General features: G+C 42.1%; 1 protein-coding gene across 5 annotated transcripts in view; it reads left to right on the top strand.

Moving 5' to 3' along the window:
- The window catches only part of SGCE (sarcoglycan epsilon), a 51,903-nt gene that overhangs the window by 15,164 nt on the left and 12,023 nt on the right, over nucleotides 1-24,716 (top strand). For 4 of the 5 annotated variants that reach the window (XM_074195347.1, XM_074195344.1, XM_074195343.1 and 1 more), the window contains exons 2-7: nucleotides 1,288-1,395; nucleotides 7,365-7,487; nucleotides 8,814-8,971; nucleotides 13,040-13,112; nucleotides 20,464-20,662; nucleotides 23,126-23,288. In XM_074195347.1, the coding sequence (XP_074051448.1) occupies nucleotides 1,288-1,395; nucleotides 7,365-7,487; nucleotides 8,814-8,971; nucleotides 13,040-13,112; nucleotides 20,464-20,662; nucleotides 23,126-23,288 (824 nt within the window). The remainder of the gene's footprint in view (nucleotides 1-1,287; nucleotides 1,396-7,364; nucleotides 7,488-8,813; nucleotides 8,972-13,039; nucleotides 13,113-20,463; nucleotides 20,663-23,125; nucleotides 23,289-24,716) is intronic. The other variant, XM_074195346.1, reaches the window with a different exon arrangement.

The raw sequence follows: 24,716 nt of genomic DNA, 5'->3' as shown, positions 1-24,716 counted from the left end.
ATGGAAACTTCTAAGGATGATTTTCAAAACTGATATATTTTCATTTAGGTTCCTGGGGGTGGGAGGCAATGGGGGTGGTGGGGTGGGAATGGGCATACCTACTCTGAATGCACATAAGCTAGATGAGCCCTGGAGAACCTGGACAGCTGGTCATCAGGCCTCCTTTAGGATCTGGGGAAGCAGTTAGATGTCCAGGGTATCCCAACCAGCCTCAGCTAAGAAAGACCAAAAAGTCTGACCCAGCAGCACCTGCGGGAAGGGTTGAAAACAATTCCCCCTTATGTTGGCTTTAGTGGCTGAGGAGACATGCATCAGACTGAAGCTCCAGTATCTGAGTGTAAAATGTGCATCTGTATAACCACAGTCCCTGGACTGCCTCTTCCCTCTGGAGTGTCAGCCCCTTTTGAACTTTTTGTGGTCAAAGGGCAGGGAGGGCATCTTTCCTGAAGGAGAGTGTTTTTCTTGTTGACCTTTCTGCAGGAGATTTTTTTTCATTCCTTCCTTGGTCTTGTTAAAAAGGTTAGTCGAGTTACCTTTTGATTGGACTCGGATTGGAGTCAGGCCATACAGCTTCAACCCCCAACTCAGTTGTTTACCAGTTGAGTGGCTCAGGACTTGGTGCCTCATGGGGTTGAGGCATAAAAGCATTTGTGAAAACTGAGGAAATGTTTCACCACTTGGCTTGAAATATGTCACTGGCTGTTCAGTAGTTTCTGGGCATCCAAAGAACCAAGTTCAGCCAGAAGGTAAATTGGGACAGTTGGGTTTAAAAAAAAAAAAACTTTTACAACTGTGTACATGCTGAAAGTTTTCTTTGTCTGCAAAGACTCAAGTTCAGAGAGTTTCACATTCATGCAAATAATGTAAATTATCTGAATTCTGAAACATTGGTCTTTCCTTTGGGCAAAGAGTACCAAGAAATTTGGGAATAGATTTGAAGTCATATCATGCAACTTAATAGCTCCCCATTAAATTATGTGATGTTGAAAACTCTTTAGCAAAGTCTTGTGAGAAAGCAAAGTGATAGGGGCAGCTAGGTGGCACAGTGGATAGAGCATTTGCCCTGGTGTCAGGAGAACTTCAAATGTGGCCTCAGACACTTAATTACCTAGCTGTATGTCCTTGAGAAAATCACTTAACCCCATTGTCTTGCAAATAGCAAAAAAATTAAAAATAAAGCTATGTCAGCTGTGCTAGGAGGGTTCCAGATAACTGGAGTTGATGTGTACAAATCTCTTTTGATTTAACATTAATTCTTTTTTTTTGCATTTGTTTTATTCTGAAAAGCTTTTTTATTAAGCAGTGCTGATGACATAGATGGGACAGTTAACTGGAAGACAAAACAAGCCAACAGTTTTGTTATCAGCAAAAAAAAGGCAGCTGGGAAGAGCAATGGTGAGTTTAGGTGGTGACTTGACCCCAACGGGGCTTTGGGGACATGTCCGCTTCCACTCTTCCTCTTGCCTTTCCCCTGATGTCCCCTGATAGTTTTTTGATAAAGGGTAAATCATTCAGGAAAGTACAACTTCTGTTTCCTAATCTTCTAAACCTTCTGATCCTTTATGTTCTTAACCGTATTTTTTTCCTTATGCTGCAGCTCCTTTTTCTCCTCAAACTGCATAAACCTTGTCAGTGCTGGGGGCTTCTGGGTAACATCATGCTAAGCACTTGCCAGAATACTGCATTTGTGGCATTTCAGCCTATCAGAAAGTAGTTTCTGGGATCTGATCTTAAAAGCATTGGAGCTGAATTTCAGAGCAGAAGCCCCTGGAGAGGATGGCTTTTCTGTCACATTTCACATTTCCCCTTTGAAAGATGGGGTGGCCATGTTAAGAAAGGGTGAGGTACCCTCCCTCTGCTTGGACTGCACAGGGTCTGAACCTTTAGAGGTGCTGGGTCTTTGGTTCTCCTTCAGTCAGGGCTATGGGGTTTGATACTCCACCTTCATTTCCCTTTAGTATCAGAAAAAGACAACTGAAGCATTTTCAGAGTGCTGGCAATGTTCTGTGGGCCTTACCCATCTCCATCCTAAAGGATCTTTAAGAAGTCTCTCACACTTCTCATTCCCCTGAGTCTTGGGGACCTTACCTAATGGGACAGCCAGCTTGGCTTCCACAAATTATAAAACAATCCAAACAGTCAAATCTAAATGGTCATTAAAGAGCCTGCTGTGTTTGTCTTAATTACCTAGACAGTCTTAGCTCTTGTCCCAGATCTGAAGAGAAGGCTACATCACTCAGTGGGAGGAGGACTTCCCTAGGCATCCTAGCTACCTGCCTGCCAAAGGAGCCCAGGGAATTCTGAGGATACTAAGCAAATGTAAAGGAGAACAGACCTCTTGATGGTAGACACGTGTTTTCTGTCTCTTCCTTCTTTGGTATGATCTAATTTGCTGTGAATGAGGGCGCAGTGACTCTCCAGGGAATGGGGATCAGATGGGACATCAACAAGTATTTTGCTTGGGATGACTATGTGCTAGATGCTATACTAACCACTGAATCTGGTCCAGTCATATTAGCTTCCTCCAGTGTGACTCAAAGACAAAATCCTGTTTGGGTTTAAAATCTAGCTGCCTATTACTGAGTCTTCTATTCAGTAACATTGCCAGCAGCCCCCTCTCCCCTGTGAGCTCTCCTCCCAGCCCTGTCAAAAATGACTTCTACCCTCAAGGAGCATTCTGAGGGGAAAGACATCACTGAAATAATCAGGTCCACACAAAATCCATACTATGTAAATGGAAGGTAAAAGTGGAGAGAAAAGATGGACAGCTGAGGGAAGTGAAGGAATGGAGTGGCATAGGGGTGTGGGTGGGGACTGGCAGAAGCTCCCTGTCTGGAGTCTACAAGGAAGGAAATCCAGGAAGCCAGGAGTTTGTGAGAGGTGGGGAGAGCATTACAGGTGGAAAGGACAGCCAGTCAAAAGGTGTGGGACTGAGAGGTGGAAGTTCTTGTGTGAGCCACAGCAATGACAGTGTCCCTAGATCCCAGAACACATGGAATGGAGTTAAGAAAGTATATGGAAGGTGGGGTTTCTATTTATTCCTGAAGGTAATAGGAAGTCCCTGGTATTGATTAAGCGTGTTTGTGTTGGGGAGGAGGAGGAGGGGAATGGTCAGACCCAGGCTTTAGGAAGATCAGTAGGCAGCTGAGTGGAGGGTGGAGTTGAGAGGCATCCCAGGTCCTGAGATCGTCCTTCAGACCCTAGCAGTAGTCCAGGTATGAGGTGATGAGGGCCTGAGCTAGGGTGCTAGCAGTGTCAGAGGAGAGAAAGGGACCTATTGGAGAAATGCTGGAAATTGTTTGGATGTGGCAACAGATTGGCAGGAAGGGTGATTGGATGGGAGGAGCCATGGTTGACCCATGGTTCTCAAGCCTGGATAACTGAGAGGATGGTAGACCTCTTGACAGCTCTAGGGAAGCTGGGAAAGGGGCAGGCATTGCATAAGAACATGATGAGTTCAGGTTTGGATATGTTGAAGTTGAGACAACATTGAGCTAGCCACGTCAAGCTGTCCAAAAGGAAGTTGGTGATGGAGAGGGATTATTGCTGGATAATTAGAGAATCTTCATAAGCATGAATTGATTCCTTAAGAGCTGATGAGAGCAAGTAAAATAGCACAGAGGAAGAAAAGAAGAGGGCTCAGGACAGATCTCTGAGGTACACCTACAATTAGTGTGCATGACCCAGATGAAGATCCAGCAAAAGAGACTGAGGAGCCCTCAGATAGGAAAGAGAACCAAGAGAGGTGATAGCAGGAGAACCTGGATGGGATGGAGTGTCAGAAGGTGATCGACAATGTCAGAGGCTGCTGGGAGGTCCTAAATGATCAGGATTAAAAAAAGATTTAGCAGGGAAGAGATCATTTGTAATTTGGGGGAGGGTGTTTCAAGTTAATTGGAAAGATCAGAAGCCAGGCTGAAGTTCCAAGGAGGCAGTCAATAAACTTTTATTAAGCACCTGCCATATTCTTCTAGGCCCTGTGCTAAATGTTGGAAAAGAAGTGCAGGCTGAGAATGGAAAGGGTTTTTGCAAGGACTTTAGCCTAGAAGGTGTGAAGATACAGAAAAAAGGCAGACTTCATCATCTCACCTTGGATTAAAAACCTTATCTGTCTACACATTAATCTGAATTTTGGTCAGTTTTGCTCCCATTGAGTCCACCTCTTCATCATTTTTACATCAGTAGCACAAAATTCTGTGATACTTTGTTGAATTTTAGGATGTGCTCTAGTTCTAGTATTGCCTAATCTGCTAGTAATCCAGGAGAGAAAATTTCAGTAGAGGGACAGGGTTGTGAACTGAGCAGCTAAATGGAAAATGACTATATTTATGCATGGGAAAGAAGGTTGGATTGGAAGAAGGAAAAGGTGAAGGTGGTTCAAATGGACTGTGCTGTTGAGGATGAGCCCCTGGGCCAGAGTGGAAATAGGGAAGAGAGGCAGGATGCAGGAAGTGTTGGGTTGCACAGTGATAGATTCGGAGCATGTGGCGGGAAGACGATTCTGTGAAAATGAGCACGGTAGGCCACTCCAGGCTCAGTGTGAGTGGGCTGCCTTTGGACTGAATTTAGAATGACTTATCTCAGCTCTTGAATAGAAATAAGCAGAAAGAGGTAGGTTGGCTTGGAGCCACCATTGTAAAGAAGTCCACATTCTGTCATGAGTCTGCAGACACAGATGGGGATTCTGCTGGGAATCTTTCCGGTTCTATTTCAGGAGGCTGTTGGGAATTTCCCCTTGGGTTAGAGGAATTGTGAGTTGTTATGGTTATTTTTATTCCAGTGATTTTGGCTGGCCTCCCTACTGCTAGCTGTATGATCCTGGGCAAATCACACAAATTCATTTTGCCTCAGTTTACTCATCCATAAAATAAAACATTTATTAAGTGCCTATTATGAGCTAGATACTCTGTTCAGTGGTAGGGATGCAAAGGCAAGCAAAAGACAACCCCCTCTTCTCAGGGAACTTACAGTTTAATGGGAAAAAAGGATGAAGTGAAGAGAATAAATGGAAGAGGGCATAATCTGTAGAAGGGAGGGTTTTAGCTGGGATGTGAAGGAAGTCTGAAAAATTAGGAGGCAGAGATTGAGAAGAAGAGACTTTCCAGCATGGGGGCAGGATTGGAAGGAAAGCACACTGGAGAGGGGGGCTGGCAATGTTACTGAATAAAAGACTCATAATGGGCAGTCAGCTTTTAAACTCAAGCAGCATTTTGTCTTTGAGTCACACTGGAGGGGTCCAAGAAAGTAGAGGGAGCTAATATGGTTGGACCAGATTCAGGAGATGATTGCAGAGGGTTGACTTCAGCACCCACATGTTTCCTTTTTTTCAGGACTTGTGGGAGCTAGGAAACTCCATGTGGAAACTCATTGGGGAATACCTATTGACCATGCCCGTGGGTGACCTGAGACAGTGAGTGGATATGACTAGCCCAGGCTCAACAAGAGTATTTGTTTGCAAGCCTTCTTGAAGCCCAGGCCAGCTTCCTTTCGATTATCTCTCTCCTTCTTGTGTTACTAGTGTACAGTCTTTGAACCAGAGAGGTGTTGGGGAAGTGATTATTTCAGCAAGGGTAGTTAAGTTATTAGCAATGTGCCTTAAATGCCAACTCAGCCAAAAACTTGAAGAGTTTCCTGGCAGCATACCTGCTGGAAGGTCTTCAAGACCCTTGGCCACCCAAAGAGTCACGAGGCCTTTCACTCATTTGGCCCAAGCTGTTCCCAAGAGTTCTGGAGCTCTCCTGCCTGATGCTGCCTCCTTTCTGTTGGGCTTTGGGTTCTATTCATACTTAATTGTCCGTGGAAAATAAGGACCCAGAGCTTAAGTGGAACAATTTTCCTCAGATACAAGAATGTGTGCCTCAGAAAGTGGTGTGGTGTGGTGTGGTGTGGTGTGGTGTGGTGTGGTGTGGTGTGGTGTGGTGTGGTGTGTAGAGAACTGGCCTTGGAGCCAGGAAAATCTGGAGTCAGATTTTCTAGGCTTGATCCACCCTGACTGGCATTCCAGTTAAATTTTTCATTGCAACTTAAATTGCAGCTAAGCATCTTTCTAAGACTCTAAAGGGCAAAAATGGAGCTGCTTTGCATTGGTGGTGGGAGTTTGCCCATAGTAGATTCCCAGACCAGTGAAATCACACTGGTTCTTTCTGGTTTGGTACTTGACCCCTGTCCTTAGCAGTGCTTCTATCCATGGAAATCCAAAAGCTACATTGGCTAGTAGTTTCCTGGATATCTGAAAGAGCTTCCTTCCTTCCTCAGAATGTCTGTGCTCAGAGCTGCCAGACAGTGGCCTCAGGAACCTTGCCAATGTGCTGGGGCCTGAAGCATGTGGTCAGGGGGTCCAGAGGAAGGCCATAGCTAGGCAGCCGTATCAGCCAGTATCCTTGGGGCCACACTGCTCTCCATCCAACAGGGGTCTGATTGGTTTCAAAGCCAAGGAATTTGTTTTGGTGGGAGTGGCCATCTTGAGCTTCCCTCCCAGCTGGAGGTCACACTCTTGGCCACCAGACATCTCTCCTTCTCTCTTTGCTAGCTGGTCATTTTGGCTCTTTGAAGGCCTTGGTATTGAAAAAATGTTGTATTCTGGCCAGGAAACAACAAGCACCAAAAGGCAGCATGTTTTGTTTCTCTGCGTAATTCAGGGGAACAACCTGGGCTGGGGCCTGCATTCATAGCTCCATGCATTCTCACTTGGGTTTCTTCTTCCTTTCCAAGCAAGACAAGGCAATTATTTTGGCTTGGTGATATGTTGGGTCTGGTCTGGGTCTTTGCTATTAAGGATCAATTGCAAAGCCTAACTGAATCAGCATTGGGATTCTTTACCTGCTGAGGCATGGTGGGGACCCAGGGGACCTCAGATCTGGGGCTCCCATCCTGGAGCTGTTGCTATTTCTCACTTATGACAGTGACTTGAACAAGACTTCTCCATAAGGAAATGCCTTGTAACCCTAAAAGTTGAAGAGAATGGGTGTCAGCAACAATTTCTTTATTGCCTCTCTGGAGGTCAACATGCTGCCGTAAGAGATGAGGAGAAAGTGGTCTCCCTGAGCCAAAGGGTTGGGCCCAGTGACTAGATAGTGAGTGTGCTGATATGATGTATCGCAAGGGTGCTGCTACAATATATCCTGTGGTATAATATCTGGCTCCTTCTCTTCAGGGTGACCCAGAGCTGCCTCTAGGACTAGCAGTGCTTTTCTAAACCGGTCACAATGTTACTAACCAGGATGTTTGGCCTTTGCTTTTCTTTCCCCAGATCTGTTCACGCCACAGAAATAGCGAATGTGCAAGGCTGAGGCCTGCTGCCCCTCTCCAGCCAGCATGTCTCACCTGCCTCTTTTTTGTGTCTCTCCTCTTTTCTTCCTTTTCAGTGTACACCATTCTCTCTAAGGTACAGTCTGACCGGAACGTGTACCCATCTGCCGGAGTCCTCTTTGTTCATGTTTTAGAGCGGGAGTACTTTAAAGGGGAGTTCCCCCCGTTTCCGAAGCCTGGTATGGGACCCTTTGATCTTTCTGTAGGGAAGGGTGGGAGCTGGGCAGCCCAGGGGTCAATTCAACCTTCTTGTATGTCTACATTATGCCTGCTAGAGGGCCAACATTAAAGGGAAGCTAGAGCATCAGGACAGGAAATGGAGAAGTAGAGGAAAGCGTGTCGAGATTCAGCAGCATTAGGTTAGGCCACCACCACCACCACCACCAGTGACTGACTATCCTTGGACAGTGGTCTTTTTCCCAGTGAAGCATTATGATGGTTGTACGGGCCATTATTCTGCATAAAGCCTCTTCCTAGCACTTCCAGAAAAAGTCAGGGTCAGGCTCAGAAATAGAAAAGACACTGCAAACTTAAGTCCATGAAAATTTCTCATAACTTCAGATTTATTTGAGTGAACAGTTTTTGATGGCCATTTCCCTTGATTCTATATTGGGAGCATTACTCATGAGGGCTAGAGACAGCAGCAAGATGCAAACTATTCTTGCATCTTTTGTAAAAGAGATAGAACATGGAAAATAAGGTAATTTTAACATTTACTTATATAATGTATGAACACATAAAATGTGTTTACATCTACCTAGACTTACAAAAACAAAGTGAAAATATTCGTCCATTTTTATAATGGTTTATATCACACTTGAAAAAATCAGTAATATAATGGTTTTCTCAGGATTAATACATAGCCAAGTGAAAAGAAAAACATTTTTTCAAAGAATCATTCTCCCCCACCTCCATCAGTGCCTTGCTCTTCCATTAGGAGAATGTGCTCACAAACTAGGGAGGCATCTTTCTGTGTGTGGCTCTTGAAATATGGCCCCTCAGCTTTGGTACTGAATCATGCTGCTCAAGTCCTGGGTGCCTCCCACCATGCCCAGAAAGGATAGATAGTAGATAATATTCAAAGCTAACTGCTCCTCACCCTAATTGTGGTTTGCTCTTGAAATGTGGATTACCTCTTGAGACCCATGACCAACCTAGTCAGTCCATAATTTATTAAGTTCTTGCTGTATGTCAGGCCCCCACCTAGCCTAAGGCCAATTCCTGAGGGTTGAACCTGTCTCCTTTCTCTTCCTTCCACAAGCAGGGAACAATGGGTTTCCTAGGGGATTTGGGGAAGGGGCCTTCTTCCTCCCAGTAGATTAGAGCAACTTCTAATGGGCCTTTGAGATTTCTCTGCCCTATGGGAAGGACTTGGCCTTATTATCTTAGCATGTTTCGCATTCCTAAAAGCAAGGAAGACAGAAATGATTTCATAATGTAATCAAGGGGGAGTGGGAACAATAGTTACCTTGCATGTTTTCATTAATAGCCTATTTCTTACCTAGGTGAGATGAGTAATGACCCCATTACATTTAATACAAACTTAATGGGTTACCCGGACAGACCTGGATGGCTCCGCTACATTCAGAGGACACCTTACAGTGATGGCGTGCTGTATGGCTCACCAACAGCAGAAAACGTGGGAAAACCAACCATTATTGAGGTACCCTCAGACAGCCCATACCACTTGGAGAATTTGGGGCAAGATTGACAGTCTGTGGTTTCCTCCCATTTTTAGTGAGATGTTGTCTGGAAAAACTTTGTAGAAATCTCTGCTTCTCTTCATGGTGATTGTAGATATCAACTTTAGGTGGTTATAAGAAAATCTCACCAATGTCCATAACTGGGGAAAGGTCAAGCTAAATTAGTGAAAAGCTCAAATTATGAAATATTTTTAAGAAGAAAAGTAATGATGATATCTGTGCCTTGTACCTCCTTGCATTGGAAGGAGCTATTATCCTCTCCTCTTTCCCTCAGAGCCCTCAGAGCCTAGAGACACCTTCTCCAAGAAACCTTTTGGGAAAGACATCTCAGAATTCACCCAGCCCCTGCCTGAGGCTTGTCCTTGCCTCATGCTTGCATTTTCATCTCAGTTGAGCAATACTTCTCTCCCTCCCACATTAAAATAGAAGTTCTTGGGGAAGTTCAGGGTCAGACACTGTGGGTCCTGTTATCTTCATTCTTCCAAGGAACTTTACTTGTATGGCTGCTGGCTAGGCTCTAGGAGCTATATTCCTTCCTCTATTTTCTAATATCATAGTAGGCAGCAGGCTGTCATGTAATTAATTAATCAATGAGCTGCCTGAGTTGCTGCTGTCCTTAGTATGACCATCTGATGTCCCTGGATCTGCCCATGAGCAGTTCCCTATCTTCCTAATATGAATGGTGGCATTGGGCCCCTACAGACCTCTCCAGATAGTCCTGGAAACAAAAAGATGAAATCCCTCTCTTCTCTATTGCCTTGAGCCTCCATCATGTAGCTTGGATTCTTCCCCTCCATCATAGAGTGAAAGGCCTTCTTGTGGCATTGCATGGTTCCCTTTGAACATAGTGATGGGAGTTCTTGAACTAGTCAAGCAACCTGGAGACCCAGACGTCTGCCCAAAGCTTCCAGCCAGAGATCTGCCAGGCTGCTGCAGGCCAGGCTCCTCCTTTTCCACTCTCAGTCAACCCAGCCAATAAAGGGAAGCCAGGTTGGAAAAGCAAGGATTGGGCAAGGCTGAGAACTCCCTGTGATTTATTCAGCAAGCATGAGAAGCCAGGGAGGGTAAAAGGCTGCAGACTTGAGTCCCAGATCTGCTTCCCTTTCCTCATCTGCTTTAGCTGCCCAGTTCTTCTGTTGATTCATTAGTTTAGGCAGCACCCAAGAGAGCAAACTGAACCCCTGAGACCCTCAAGAGCTCACTTGAGGTCATAGAGATAGCAAGTATATGAGTTCAGCTTGGATTCAGGTCCCCTGACTCTGGAGACTCTGACCTGCCCACTAGATCACACTGCCTCCTGCCCATGGAGATTAAGAGAACCATGTGGAAAGGCAGGAGAATCCCAGCAGAAGCTTCACAATTCTGTAGTGGAAAGGTTTTCTTTGAGAAAAGCCCAAATAACTACAAACCAAGTAAAACAAATTCTGGTTAATGGCATGGAAGTGAGCCCACAGTCAAATCAGCAACTTCTCAGGGCAAGGAGCAGAATGTAAAAGGGATAGGAAAGGGAAGCAATGAGAATGGAAATGAATGAGTGATTAGCAGTGAGAGAGAGTAAATGGGTACCTGCACCTCTGATTACAATTGGATATAGGTGTCCCTGCCACCCAAGACCAAAAGGTCCCCAAAGTCCCTCATGTATCTGCTGTCCACAAAGAGAGATGGAGTCCAGAGACAGGGCAGCTCGGAGCAGTGGTGGGATCTCTACCTACAGGCTGCACAGTGACTTAAAAATCACTTTTGAGCATTATCTAAGCTCAGTTGTATTTTTACTTATTTGTCAAACATTTTCCAATTACATTTTAATATATTCAGTTGCATTTGGGAGTTCTGCCTCAAGTTAGAATAAAAGTCATTGGTCTTATTTTACAAAAATGAATGGTAGAAGGGGCGGCTAGGTGGCGTAGTGGATAAAGCACCGGCCTTGGAGTTAGGAGTACCTGGGTTCAAATCTGGTCTCAGACACTTAGTAATTACCTAGCTGTGTGGCCTTGGGCAAGCCACTTAACCCCATTTGCCTTGCAAAAATAAAAACAAAAAACAAAAAAAAAACCCAAAAATGAATGGTAGTAACATTGTTTTTTTAAAGCAGAGAATGAAACCAGGCAAGAGAGCCAACTAAGTAATTTACTTTGATTCAATTAAAAGCTAAGCCATCTTCAAGGATGATGATAGAAGGAAGATGACAATCCTAAGAAAACTGGAAAAGATCTATAAAGAGTAATACAACAGGGGCAGCTAGGTGGCGCAGTGGATAGAGCACCAGCCCTGGGGTCAGGAGTACCTGAGTTCAAATCCGATCTCAGACACTTAATAATTACCTAGCTGTGTGGCCTTGGTCAAGCCACTTAACCCAATTTGCCTTGCAAAAAACCTTAAAAAAAAAAGAGTACTAGAACAAAAGGTTTGTCCTGTCAAGGACAATGGACCTTCCACACTTGGATTCTAGTCCATCCCCATTTAGGATGTACTGGCCTCTTGTGGTAAGGGGAGATATATCATAGAAATGGCACCAAAAAGTTGCCAGATTGAACCACATCTATATAGAGAAAATTTGGACTAGAGTGCCAATGTAATGAATGCTGAGGGACTGATATGAAAGGAATCTGAAGGAGGGAAAAATAGCACAGTTGTGAAAATATATCTTGAAACCTATTGATACCCCAAAAGGTGACTGAGAAAACAATAGCACCAATTGACACTCCTTCCTGCCTTCCCATCTATATGCCTTTCTTTACAAGTGAAGCAAAGGCATCCTTGATGAGAGTAGTAGGAGGGAGCAAGCAGGTTCTCAATGAATAGTCAACAATCGTCCCACATCTTTATCATTTTGGAATTAACTGAAAGATGGAGAGAACATCAAGTCCCATTGGGCTTTATTCAGTGGAACAAAATGCCACCTTTGAGGCTCTTTTCTCTGTGAATCAGCGCTTACCCTCACATCAAAGATCTTTCACAATTCCCTGGAAGATCTAAGAGCAGACAGTTTTGTTTGATGACCTTCTGCTCATTAGTATCAGATTATTCATAAAGTAGGGAAATGTCTGTTCACTAGTGGTCACCTCTGGGATTTGCCATATACAGAGCAGAGTCTGGGCCAAGGAGAGATTCCCTGAGAGGGTGGAGAGGTGTTCCAGTTGTTCCTGTTTCTGAATGACATGGGACCATTTGCCTCAATTCCCAGGAGAATGTAGAGGCCCCTTTAAGTGATCTATAATCACTTAAAAAGTTTGGTCTGACTATCCTCACAGGGAAGGACAAAGCATGTCTGATGCCCAGATTTCATTCTGATTTTTTGTTTTTCATTCTTGAAGAAGACCAGTGACATCAGCACGTCACTGACTTGCAAGTGAATTGGATTGAAGTGAGGCAGAGCTATGCAATCATCAGCCTCGCTCTCTTCTCCAAAATCGTTGGAGTCCAGTGGCAAGATGTAGTTTCAGATGACTGAAGATGATCCAGATGAAGCAAGAGACCTTGGCTTTTTTAAGGAAGACCTTTCCCAAGCCTCAGTTTCAGTGATTTAAGGCTGTGTAAGAAGTCAAAAAATGATTGAGTTTGCCTACTGCAAAACAAACAAACAAACAAACCAAAAAAAAAAAAACACAACAACAATGCAACAGGGAGAAGAAGACCCTTAGTGTTTCTGGGCAGAACAGTAATATGGCTATTTATACTTACTCTCAAGCCAAGATTTCAACCTGCATTTGAAAATGCTACAGAGATTTTGGTCTAAAGGTCTGGGACAGACAGTATTACTAGACAGGGAGCTGGTCTGGGTGTTGGACAGGAAGAAGAAATCAGCTTTAGTGAATACAGAGATCTTGATGAATGGAGGAGGAAAGGGGGGAGCTGATGAGTAGTTTCCATTTAATTAAACCAGATTAGTTCATTATTGCCCAACTACATCTAAAAATTGTAGGCTAAAATTAATAGGCTAAATAAGGCCAGAAGGAGAATGACAAGTGATTGTAGAATGGAATTTTCATCCTGTTGTTGTCAAATAACTTGCCCTTTTTTTCTTCTAGATAACAGCCTATAACAGGCGCACCTTTGAGACAGCTCGGCACAACCTGGTGATCAACATTATGTCAGCAGAAGGTACATTTGATAGAAAAGTGTCTTTGGAGCAGGGTAGGGGTCCCAGGGGCCTGTGTTGAATATGAACTCGGTCATATTTTAACTCAGGCTAAAAGATAGGAAGAAATATTGCCAAGAGTTTCCTCAAACTTTTTTTAAAATATATTTTTATTAATTTTCTCAAATATTTCCCAATGGCATATAAAATTCTTTAGCATTCATTTAAAAAAACGTTTGAGTTCCAAATTCTCTACCTCCATCTTGCCTCTTCTTCACTCCTTGGGAAGGTAGAGATTGTATAGATTATACATGTTGAAGTCATGCAAAACATTTCCATATTAGCAATATCACAAAAGAAGAAACATACAAAATAACAGGAAAAATATAGGAAGTTTAAAAAATATTCTTTAATCTGTACTCAGAGTTCACTAAGCCTCTCTGAACAAATAATATTTGAATCCTCTTTAGTAACTGCCATAACCCCTAGGAAATGAGAAAAACTGGTGAAATATCACCAATACACATTTAAGATAGAATCTTTCTTTATAAAAAAGGGAATACTGTGAAATGATGTTGGTTGCTATACTCCTATACATGTTTCTGACCCTGAAAGTGATCACTTCAGATAGCTGGGGGGACCTATCTTAGGGTACAAACTTGCACTCCCTGAAACATTTTATTCTTCATCTGTAAACTGAGGGTTTTCTCTATCTCTAACCTAAAATCGAGGTGGGGTTTCCTTCCCCCCCCCACCCTGACCCTGACACACACATTTAAATCCTACTTACTGTCAACTACCCGTGTTACTATGGATAAGTCAGTTCCATTCTTTCGGCCCCAATTTGCCTTCCTGTAAAAGGAGGAAATCACAGGTCCCGTGGTTTTTTAAAAAATGTATTTCCCGGGGCAGTTAGGTGGCACAGTGGATAGAGCACCAGCCCTGGAGTCAGGGAGACCTGAATTCAGATGTGACCTTAGATGCTTAATAATTACCTAGCTGTGTGACCTTGGCAAATCACTTAACCCCATTGCCTTGCAAAAACCAAAAAAGACAGGTAAAAAATGCATTTCCCAGAGTTCTGGACAGAGTACTATAAAATCCTGATAAGAGATTATTGACTTAAAAACAATAACTTTTCAGACAAAGTTAAAGTTAGAATAGATTCAATTAAAAGAGATAAGCAGAAAAACTACATTATGTTAAAAAGTACCCTAGATAATGAAGTTATATCAATACTAAAGATATATACACCAAATGCTATAGAATCCAAATTGATAAAGGAAAAGGTAAATGAATTACAGGTGGAAATAGGGAGCAAAACCATAATAGCAGAGGACTTCAGCTTTCTCTTCTCAGAACTAGATACATATAACCAAACAATACATAAGAAAGAAGTCTAGAAGGTAAAGAGAATTTAAAAAAAGCTGGATATGTGAGACATCTGGAAAAAACAGAATGGGAGTAGAAAGAAAATTCTCAGTGGTACATGGCACCTTTACAAAAAATGACTATATATTAGGGAATTAAAACCTAACTGTCAAAATACAGAAAAGCAGGACTATTCAATACATCATTTTCAGGACAGAATGCAATAAAAATTACATTTAATAAAGGACTTAATCTTAAATAATAAGTGGGTGAAGAAACAAATCACAAAACAATAATTTCACTAAAGAGAATGATAATGAGACAGAATATCAAAGCTTCTAGGAGGCAGCAAAAGTATTAATCAGAAGAGAATTTATATCTCTAAATGTTTACATCAATTAAGTAGAGGAAAGAGCAGATCAATGAATTGAGTATGCAGTTAAAAGAACTTGAAAAAGGACAATTAAACACCAAATTGCAAATCTTGAACTTCAAAAGTAAGATTAACAAAACTGAATATAAGAAAACACTTGAATTAATAAACAAAACTAGGAGCTGATTTTATGGGAAACTATAATACAATGGATAAACCATTGGTTAATATGATATTTTTAAAAAGAGAAGAAACCCAAATTTAAAAGGGTGAATATACTAATAATGAAGGTGAAATTAAAGCAGTTATTAAAGCAATAAATTTAACAATCTAATTCAAACAGAATACTTACAAAAATATAAACTGCCTAGATTAACAGAAAGGGAAACAATTATAAAAATAAGTAAAGTAAGTAAATCTATTTTAAAAAAAAGAAATTGAAAAGTCCATAAATAACCTTCCTAAGAATAAGAAAAACATCAAGACCAGATGGATTTACAAGTGAATTCTACCAAACATTTAAAAATCAACTAATTCTAAAAATTATTTGGAATACTAATAAGGGAAAGCAGGAATCCCTACAAAACTCCTTTTATGAAACAAATATAGTGCTGATGCCTAAACTAGGAAGAGCAAAAGCAGAGAAAAGCAATTTCAGACCAATTTCATTCATGAATATTGATGCAAAAATCTTCCACAAAATACTATCAAGGAGATTATAGAAATATTAGGTATGCACTGTGGCCAAGTGGGATTATACCAGAAATGCAGGGATATTTTAACTTAATGAAAACTATTAACATAATTTATTATATCAGTAACAAAAAGTAAAAAAAAACATGATTCTATCACTAGTTTGAGGAAAAAGCTTTTGACAAAATCCAACACTCATTCCCATTAAAAATACTGAAAAGCATAGGTATAAACGCACTTTTCCTGAAACTAACAAGAAATATATATCTAAAACTATGAGCAAGCAATGTCTAAAACAAGGATAAGCTAGAAACATTCCCATTCAGATCAGGGGTGATACAAGGATGCCCAGTATTATTCAATATTGTAGGAGAAATGCTAGCAATAGCAATATGAAAAGAAAAAAAAAATTGAAGGCATCAGACTGGTCAATGACATGATAAAACAAGTACCTCTTTTGCAGATGGAAAATCCTGAAAATTCAACTACAAAGTTAGTTGAAATAATAGTTTTAGTAAAGTAACAGGATATGAAATAAACCACATAGATCATCAGTATTTCTACATATCACCGACAAAGTCCTGCCAGAGATAGTAAGAGATATTTCATTTAAAATATCCATAGACAGTAATACCTAGGAAATATATGAACATAATTATAAAATACTTTTTATTCAAATAAAGTCAGATTTAAATAATTGGAGGAATATTCATTGTTCATAGGTGAAAAAATATAATAAAAATGATAATTCTACTTAAACTAATCTTATTCAGTACCATCCCAACTAAACTACAAAAAATATTTTGTTGAGCTAGAAAAAATAATAAAATTGATTTGGAAGAACAAAAAGTCAAGAATATCAAAGGAATTAGTTTTAAAAAATTGTAAAGGTAGATTGTTTAGCATTACCTCATCTTAAACTGTATTAGATGGCAGCAATTATCAAAACTTTTTGGGCTAAGAAATAGAAAGATGTATCAGTGGAACAGAATAGACATATAATACACAATAGTAAATAGCCTTGTATTTGATAAATCAAAGATTTAAGCTTTTGTGGGTAAGAATTCACTATTTGATGAAAAAATTGCTGGGAAAACTGGAAAGCATCTGGCAGAAAGTAGGTATAGATTAATATCTTACACCATTTACCAAGTTAAGTCAAAATGGATACATGATCTAGACATAAAGGGAGATGTGATAAATAGATCTGAAATATATGGAACATTTTTACCTATCAGATTTATGGATAGAAGAATTTATGATTAAAAAGAGTGAGACATAAAATGGATAATTTTGATTATATTAAATTAAAAATGGCTTTTTTGCAAATAAAATCAAGGCCATGATTAGAAAGAAAGCAGAAAATTGGAGGGAGAGGGAATTTATGGCCAGTCTTCTGGATGAGGTCTTATATTTCAAAAATATAGACAACTGATTCAATTTTATGTATGTATGTATGTATGTATGTATATTACTGAGTCATTACTCAGTTGAGAAGTGATCAAAGAGAAGAAATCAAAGTTAATATAGGTCATATGAAAATATGTTCTAAATTATTCTTTGAGTAAAGAAATGCAAATTGAGGTTCTAATTGACTAAAATGATTGAAAGGGAAAATGAAAATTCTGGAGGGGATATGGAAAAACCTGGGATACTAATTCACTTGTTGATGGATCCAGTAGTTTTGGACCCAGCAATACCTCTATTAGATCTGTTTCCCAAGATATCTAGGGGGAAAAGGGAAAAAAACCTATATGTTCTAAAATATTTATAGTGGCTCTCTGCTCCAAAGAACTGGAAGCTGCAGAGGGGTGCCCATCAATTGGGGAATGTCTGAATAAGTTGTGAAAAATGATTGTGCTGGATTATTATTGTTATAAAAATGATGAGCTTGTTGATTTTAGAAAAACATGCATGAAATAATAAAAAGTGTCAAAGAAATAGAATGTTGTCTATAGGAACAGCAATATTGCTTGAATGGTAGTTGTGAATGACTCAGCTATTCCCAGTAATATGATCATTTAAATCAGCTCCAAAAGATCCAGGAGAGAAGGTGTTTTTCCTTCCATCTGTCAGACTCTGCTAAGTCCTGGGGATCAAAGGGAAGTTCCTGTCCATTGGAGGAAGCATTCTCAGAGACTGGGTTCCTAGTGGCAGTGTCCCTGCCCCAGGCTTTCCAGATGGCTCTCAGGACATCTCATTGGTTCCTACTATCCTGCAATGGGGGTCTGCAGGTGAGGTGGCAGACTAATGGATGGCTCCTTTTGTCTGAAGGGCTGAATTATTTTTCTCCTAATGGATGTGAAAGTGAATTTTAAGATTTATGGGAAGAGCCATTGTCTTAGAATATGCTCAAATAGCCCTGCAGTCTCCTTCAGTGGAGGACCCTCCCCCAGGGCAGTTCTGCGGTCCTGGCTCACTTTCTCCTGGGACCTCAAGCATTCATATAACCCCCTGCAGGGATGGCAGACATCTTGTCCTCCTCCTTGTCCCCTTGCCATGTGACCAGCCTGCTACCATTTTCCTCTGCTTTTCTCAGAGGCCCCTGCTCAGCAGTGACAGAATAGTGATCAGAAGGACTAGATGAGAGGCCGTGACCATGGCAACTGAGCTCGGGGAGCTCAGGCTGGCGGCCCCCAAGCCTCCCTTGGCAGCAGGTTTTTGTGTTCACATCACTCAATGTTTTTCAGGGAACAAAGCAGGAGGGTTAGCAATGACTTTCTAAAAGGGAGAAAAGAAAAATGGAGACTAGACAGAGGGCAGCACATCCCAAGGTGGACTGGAGGTCTTAGAATTACCCCAAGGAAATGATTTTTAAAAACAATTTTGGGCTTCCCAGGTCCTAGAATTCCAGGAGCATCTAGAGCCAGAAGGGATTCTCATTTTAAAGCTGAGGGAACAGAGTGGTTGGGTGACTTTCCTAAGGCCACATAGCCAGTGAGTGGAATACCAATCCACCACTCTTTCCATGTGCAGGTATTAATGTGATATAACAAAGAAAGTGAAATCAAAAACAATCCAGAGATTAGTTGGTGGATCACAAGCAGGTGGCATAAGCAGGGATGTTTGTTAAATGGGGAGAACGCTTTGAGTAACTAAACCTTGGAAAGAAAGACATCTCTGCTCAGCTTAGAAAACTCCTTCCTGAACCCAAAGGATCCCCTGGTTTTAGCTTGTAGGAGCTGATTTTGGGTAAAGACAAAGGGATTGACTAGGGAATGAGTTTGATGCGTCTGATGGCATCAAGGAAACAGTCACGAGGAAGCGCTGAGGCATCCTGTATGAGGCCTAGTCAGGAGATGTGTTCTAGAGATTTCAACCCTTGTTTAGCTGTTGTTTTTTAAAGGTTAAATTCAGCCCAGGCTTGCATTACGAACAGACATCACTGGTTAGTTGCATTTTCCAAATAACTGATGGTTTGGCTGGTAGCCATGAGTGTCCAGACCCAGCTGCTATTTTGTATTCCTCTTCTCCCCTCTTATTGCTTCTCAAGGAGTGTAATCTTCCTAATGTATATAAACAAATTATTCCCAAAGTGGAAACTTTGGATGTCTCTAAAGATGGGGAAGTGGGAAGTGGGAACATTGTAGAAAGTTTTAATAACTGTTTGTGGGAAATTAAAATTCAGAGTTGTTTCCAACAAGTTCCTTATTCAGAAAAGACTGTTGTGTCCATGAGAACTGCCTATTTACAGGTTTAAGGTTCTAAGATGGAGCTGAAACTGTGACTGAAATCTTCCCTCTCTTCTGTGTCTCGTGAAGGACATTGGTTGGGCCTAGCCCCCAGGTTTCTGAAGAATCGAGACTCTGGAAGTGGGGGTGGGGCTGGCATAGTGGAATAGCTTTGGAACCACTGGACCCCAAATCATCTGATTTTTCCAACAATTGACAAACAAACAAATGCTCTTATAAGCATTTGAGTGGAGGCAAGTGGGCAACCACTCCAATTGCACTGAGACTAGGGAGCAATGATGAGATAAACCAAGGTGGGAGTGTTGCTAAAGGTAATGGGGAAAGGAGCAAAAATTAAGGAAAGCATGAGCTATTTATTAGCCAACTTTGTCTCTGGTTTTTTTTTTTAGATTTTTCAAGGCAATGGGGTTAAGTGGCTTGCCCAAGACCATATGGCTAGGTAATTATTAAGTGTCTGAGGTCGGATCTGAACCCAGGTACTCCTGACTCCAAGGCTGGTGCTCTGTCCACTGTGCCACCTAGCTGCCCCTGTCTGATTTTTTCTAATGAGATAAATAATCTTCATATTGGAAAGGCTTTAATCCTCAGATCAGCCAGGAGACAAAGTATTTGGTGGCCTTGGGCAAGGTCTACCCTTATGACCCAAGTGACCTTTGTCCTGGGATCTGAAAGAGCTGGCAGATGGGGGAAGGCTGATCTCAGAGGAGAATCACTAAAGATGGAGAATGAAGAGGGAATCATCCCTCATGAAGAAATGTTGTTATTTGACAGAATAGCTAATGCTAATCTTATAATTATGAAAAATTGAGTTAGGTAGCAATATGATGAAGTATATTCAGAACTAGTTGAGTGACTGGACTCAAGGGGTAGTTGCTAATAATTCACTGTTCCTTTGGAAGGAGTTGTCCCAGACATCTGGGTACGGTCCTGAGCTTTGTAGCATTTTTATCTTGAATACCTTGGATAAAGGCAGAGATGCCATGCTCACCCCACTTACAAATGACACAGAATTGGGGGGATAATTAACATACTGGGTAATGGTAAAAGGATTCAGAAAAAAGACCTAAAGGACTAAGACTAGAATGGGGATCAAGATGGACTGACGTTCAGGAGCTGCGTCTTTTCCTATGTAAGCCACTAAGCCGGTTGAAACTGGGATCCTGTTGCCATGACAACAGTGCTACCTCTCTTGAGTTCCTGGAAATTCTCAAATTAAATATATCCATTTTTCTCATCAAAAACTAGATTTCCCATTACCCTATCAAGCTGAATTCTTCATAAAAAACATGAACGTGGAAGAAATGCTGGCTAGTGAGGTTCTTGGTGACTTTCTTGGGGCAGTGAAGAATGTCTGGCAGCCCGAGCGTCTGAACGCCATTAACATCACATCAGCCTTGGACCGTGGAGGACGTGTACCCCTCCCAATTAATGATATGAAGGAAGGGTAAGCAAAGATCTCACGTTTTCTGATTGTGGCATTTAGGTATCACAATGGCCGTTTGGATTGTCAGTGATCTTTACAAATCTATTCTAAATAAAAGCTATTTTCCCCAAGTCCTTCTCTTTAGTAAGATTGAAGGATCCTCTTTGAGACATAAAAATGTTAACAGTTTTCCATGTTGAAGAGGCAGTAATGGAGAATATGGGGGCTTTTACCTCCAGTCCCATGCTTGTTTCTCTTGGCTTCCCATCACGACAGCTAACCACCAGATTGGACCTTGCATTCCTTGGCTAGGAAGGAGTATCCTTTTAAAGCAGATTAGAGCATTCTAGCCTACAAATGCCATTCAGTGGGTTTAGCTAGTTTATTATTCAACAATTTGATGAATTTAGCACCTATGACTTTATCTAAGTCATTGATGAAAGTGCAAAGGAGCACAAGGCCAAGTCCAGATCCGTGAGGCTCCAGTGCACACCTCCTTCCATGTGGCTATAGAATAGAAACTGTCTGTCCTTTGCACTTGGTCATTTGGTCAGTGTCTTTAAATGTGTCCATTTAAAAGATGTTCATTTGTTCTCCTCCCTCAATCAACAGCATGCCATCTAATAGTTCCCATGGGAGACATCCTAAACTTGTTGGCTTTCTGACTTCTATTATCCATACCATTAGATTATTCATATTCAACTCTCTAGTCATTATGGCAGTGCACTAGGTGCTGAGTTAAGACTGGAAAGAGAAGGAAGGGACCAAGGGGGGAAATTTTCATTGACAGGAAGTTTATTGAGCTGAAATTTACCTCTCTGAAGTCCTTAATCAACATGGCTGCTATCCCCGGCTCCTCACCCACAGTACTCCAGATGAAGTCTGAAGAGAGCACTGCTGGCTCACATTAAGTTTGCACTCCACTGAGACCCCAAGATCTTTGTTTCTGAACACTTGCTATCTCTCAAGCCTTCCTCATCATATGTTTGTGAAGGGGACTGGCTTTTTGGACCCTTTTGAATTTCATCCTATTAGGTTTGTCTTACACCCTACCCTAGGATCATGGTCTTTTTTAAAAGGACATTGCCTCGGGGGCAGCTAGGTGGCACAGTGGATAAAGCACCAGCCCTGGAGTCAGGAGTACCTGGGCTCAAATATGGTCTCAGACACTTAATAATTATGTAGCTGTGTGGCCTTGAGCAAGCCACTTAACCCCATTGCCTTGCAAAAAAACCTAAAAAAAAAAAAAAAAAAAAGGACATTGCCTCTCTAGTCCAGCATTTTCACTGTCTCTATCTTAGCAGTGTGCAAATTCAGTGAGTATGCCATTTATGCCTTCATCCAAGTGGTTGACAACCCTGTGAAACAGCCCCATCCCCAGCATTCTCTACCTTGAACTAAAAACAAGCATGCTTTGGATCCAGCCATCCAACCATGTTGGACCTATCTGATGATCTTACCATTTATTTCATCCTCCTCTCTCCGTCTTCTCTACAAGAATAGTTGGGAGATTTTTTTTAAATCAAAATTATGTCAAAAATTAGAGGACTATCCCCAGCATTCCCCTCCCTACTAGTTTGAAAATTCAGAAAAGTAAAGTGATGTTAGTCTGATCCAGCCAGCTTTGATCCAAGCCATGCTGGGTCCTTGTACTCACTGTCACCCTTTCTAGATGTTCACCAGCCTTTTCTTTAATGATTGACTCTAGCTTCTTCCTAGAGTTTCTGCTCACAAAGCTTAGGATTCCATTCAATAGGCAGGTGCCAGGTCTTGTCCTAGATGTTCAGTCTACCCAGAGAAAAAGAGCATATTTCCTGTCTGCCTTCAAAGAATTGACACCCTAGCATGGCAAGACAACTGTGAGCTCAGGGAAAGAAATACTTGGGGGAAAGGGCAGCCTAGGGCCCTGTGCTCCTTACAGCACAGAATTGAAGCACAGTTGAGGTTAGAAGCATCCCTGGAGCTCCACCTCAGCACCTCCTCTTGAAGGGCATTCAAAGATCTTCCCCTTCTTCCTCAGTATCCACATTCCAAGGATGTTTGTTGTCCATTTCTGCTTGGGTTTAATTCCAGGGAAGAAGGGGATGATCTCTGCAGGCTACATGAGATGCCTATATTGTTGAGCCCAGGCTTTTTCTCTCATGGCTTCAATTGCTAAGAAACTTGAGGCAAATCTAGTGCAAAGTTGTAGTCCTCAGCTCTTCTTGGGTACCTGGCAGTCTCTCCATCTACCCTCAGTTGTGTTCTCTGTGTCTCTGTCTCTGATTCTTTCCCTCCCCACGCACACCCCCAAGCTCTCAGAAAAGTTGCTCTCCTGAGCTGCTACCATTAGCCTATAACCTTCCATAGAGGGGTCAAGTAGGTTGTCACTTCTTCATTTTTCATTGCCATCCAGGGCCAGCCAACATCTTAGGCCTGTTTCTTTTTGTTCTCTCTCTCTCTCTCTCTCTCTCTCTCTCTCTCTCTCTCTCTCTCTCTCTCTAGGGTCTATGTGATGGTTGGTGCTGATGTTCCCTTTTCTTCATGCTTACGGGAGGTGGAGAATCCCCAGAACCAGCTGCGGTGCAGCCAAGAAATGGAACCTGTTATAACATGTGATAAAAAATTTCGAGCTCAGTTTTATATTGATTGGTGCAAAATTTCTCTGGTAAGTATGAAGACCCTGAGGGCTCTTGGAGGCAAATATGTGACTAGAAGCAAGAGCTCCAAAGGAGCTACTTTTCCATAAATGTTCCATCTGTTAGTGCTGCCTATGTCTCAGTCTGTTTTTCCAGATCTCATATGTAATTCCTTGTTTGCAGGCTTCCCCTTCCCTAGGCTGTCCCTTGACTCTAGGTTTTTTCTTTGTGCTTGCCCATAGTCTATCCCTGAGCAGTGCTTGCTGGTTGGGTGGACACTTGTCTCTTTAGTCAGCTAACTAATAATATTAGGTACCTCCTGCAGCCAGGCACTGTGCTAAGTACTGGTCCCTACTCTCAAGGAGCTGACAATCTAAAACCAACAGTTCTAAAAAAAACAAGAGAAAATCAGGATCAAGTGGACATACCCAGCAGAGGGGAAGGCCCTAACAACTTCCTGGAGAAAGGATTCACTAGAGACTAGACACAGATCCTTCTCTCTACTGAAGAGAACTCAACTTTGGTCTGCTAGCCCTGATCTGACCATCAAGGTCTCCTCAGACAGCTCATTCTGGTGGCCAACCAGGCCAAGAATTTCCTTCGGAGAATGCCTTAGGCCGCCTTGGGAGGGGAGATTACAATTGAGGTGCTTCCCATTGAGGCAACACCAGGCTATGGACTGGTTCTTGGAACCCCAGTCCAGAGACTTGCCTCCTGGCTTTGCCATTCCCTTCCCATGTGAGCTTGGATGCCCTTCACCCCCTGAGAGCTTCCCTGCCCTTACCTCTAAATGATCTTGGTGACTTTGGCAGTCTTTTCAGCTCCAAGTTTATAGGCTGCTAAGTTCATGGGAGGTTCAACCAACATTTTTGAGATGCCTACGGTATGCAAAGCTCCTTGCTTGGCAGGTGTTGGGAATAGAAAGACATAAGTTGAGCCATCCCTGATCTCAAGGAGCTTCCATTCTGCTGGAGGGAAGAAGGCCAGGGAATAAGACAAAGAATTCTAAGAACAGGCTCATGTCCAGAGCAGAACATTCAGGCATTCCACCCACAAAAATCGATGGGGTGCCTGCTGAGTGCCCACCACTGTGCTCAGAACCAGTCTTGGAAATCTTTTAATGACATGGCTTCTGGTGTCCAAACATGCCTTGGCAGCTTGGGACAATAGGTGTCTGAGCCTCCAGGTTCCCAGTGGGTGGTGTTTGCTAACTCTGAGCTGGCTCGCCTCACCTTAGGTGCTCAGTGAGGTTCTGGCCCAACTGGGTTTATTTGCTGTGGCTTCTCTCCCCATTGCCATGGGCCTATCAGTAGCTTCCCCTGCCCGGACCCACCCCTTCTGGTTCTAGCAACCCCTGATTTAGTCAGGTGACAAACTTGAGGGGCTTAGCACTGTCTTCATTTGATTTCATCCTCAAATTCAATGCTCCCAATTCTTTCTGAGTTGAAATTTTCTTA

This window comes from Macrotis lagotis, chromosome 7 (assembly GCF_037893015.1).
Source record: "Macrotis lagotis isolate mMagLag1 chromosome 7, bilby.v1.9.chrom.fasta, whole genome shotgun sequence".
Lineage (NCBI taxonomy): Eukaryota > Metazoa > Chordata > Mammalia > Peramelemorphia > Peramelidae > Macrotis > Macrotis lagotis.
Note: the sequence above shows the minus strand (reverse complement) of the source record. Positions and strands in the feature narration are given on the sequence as shown.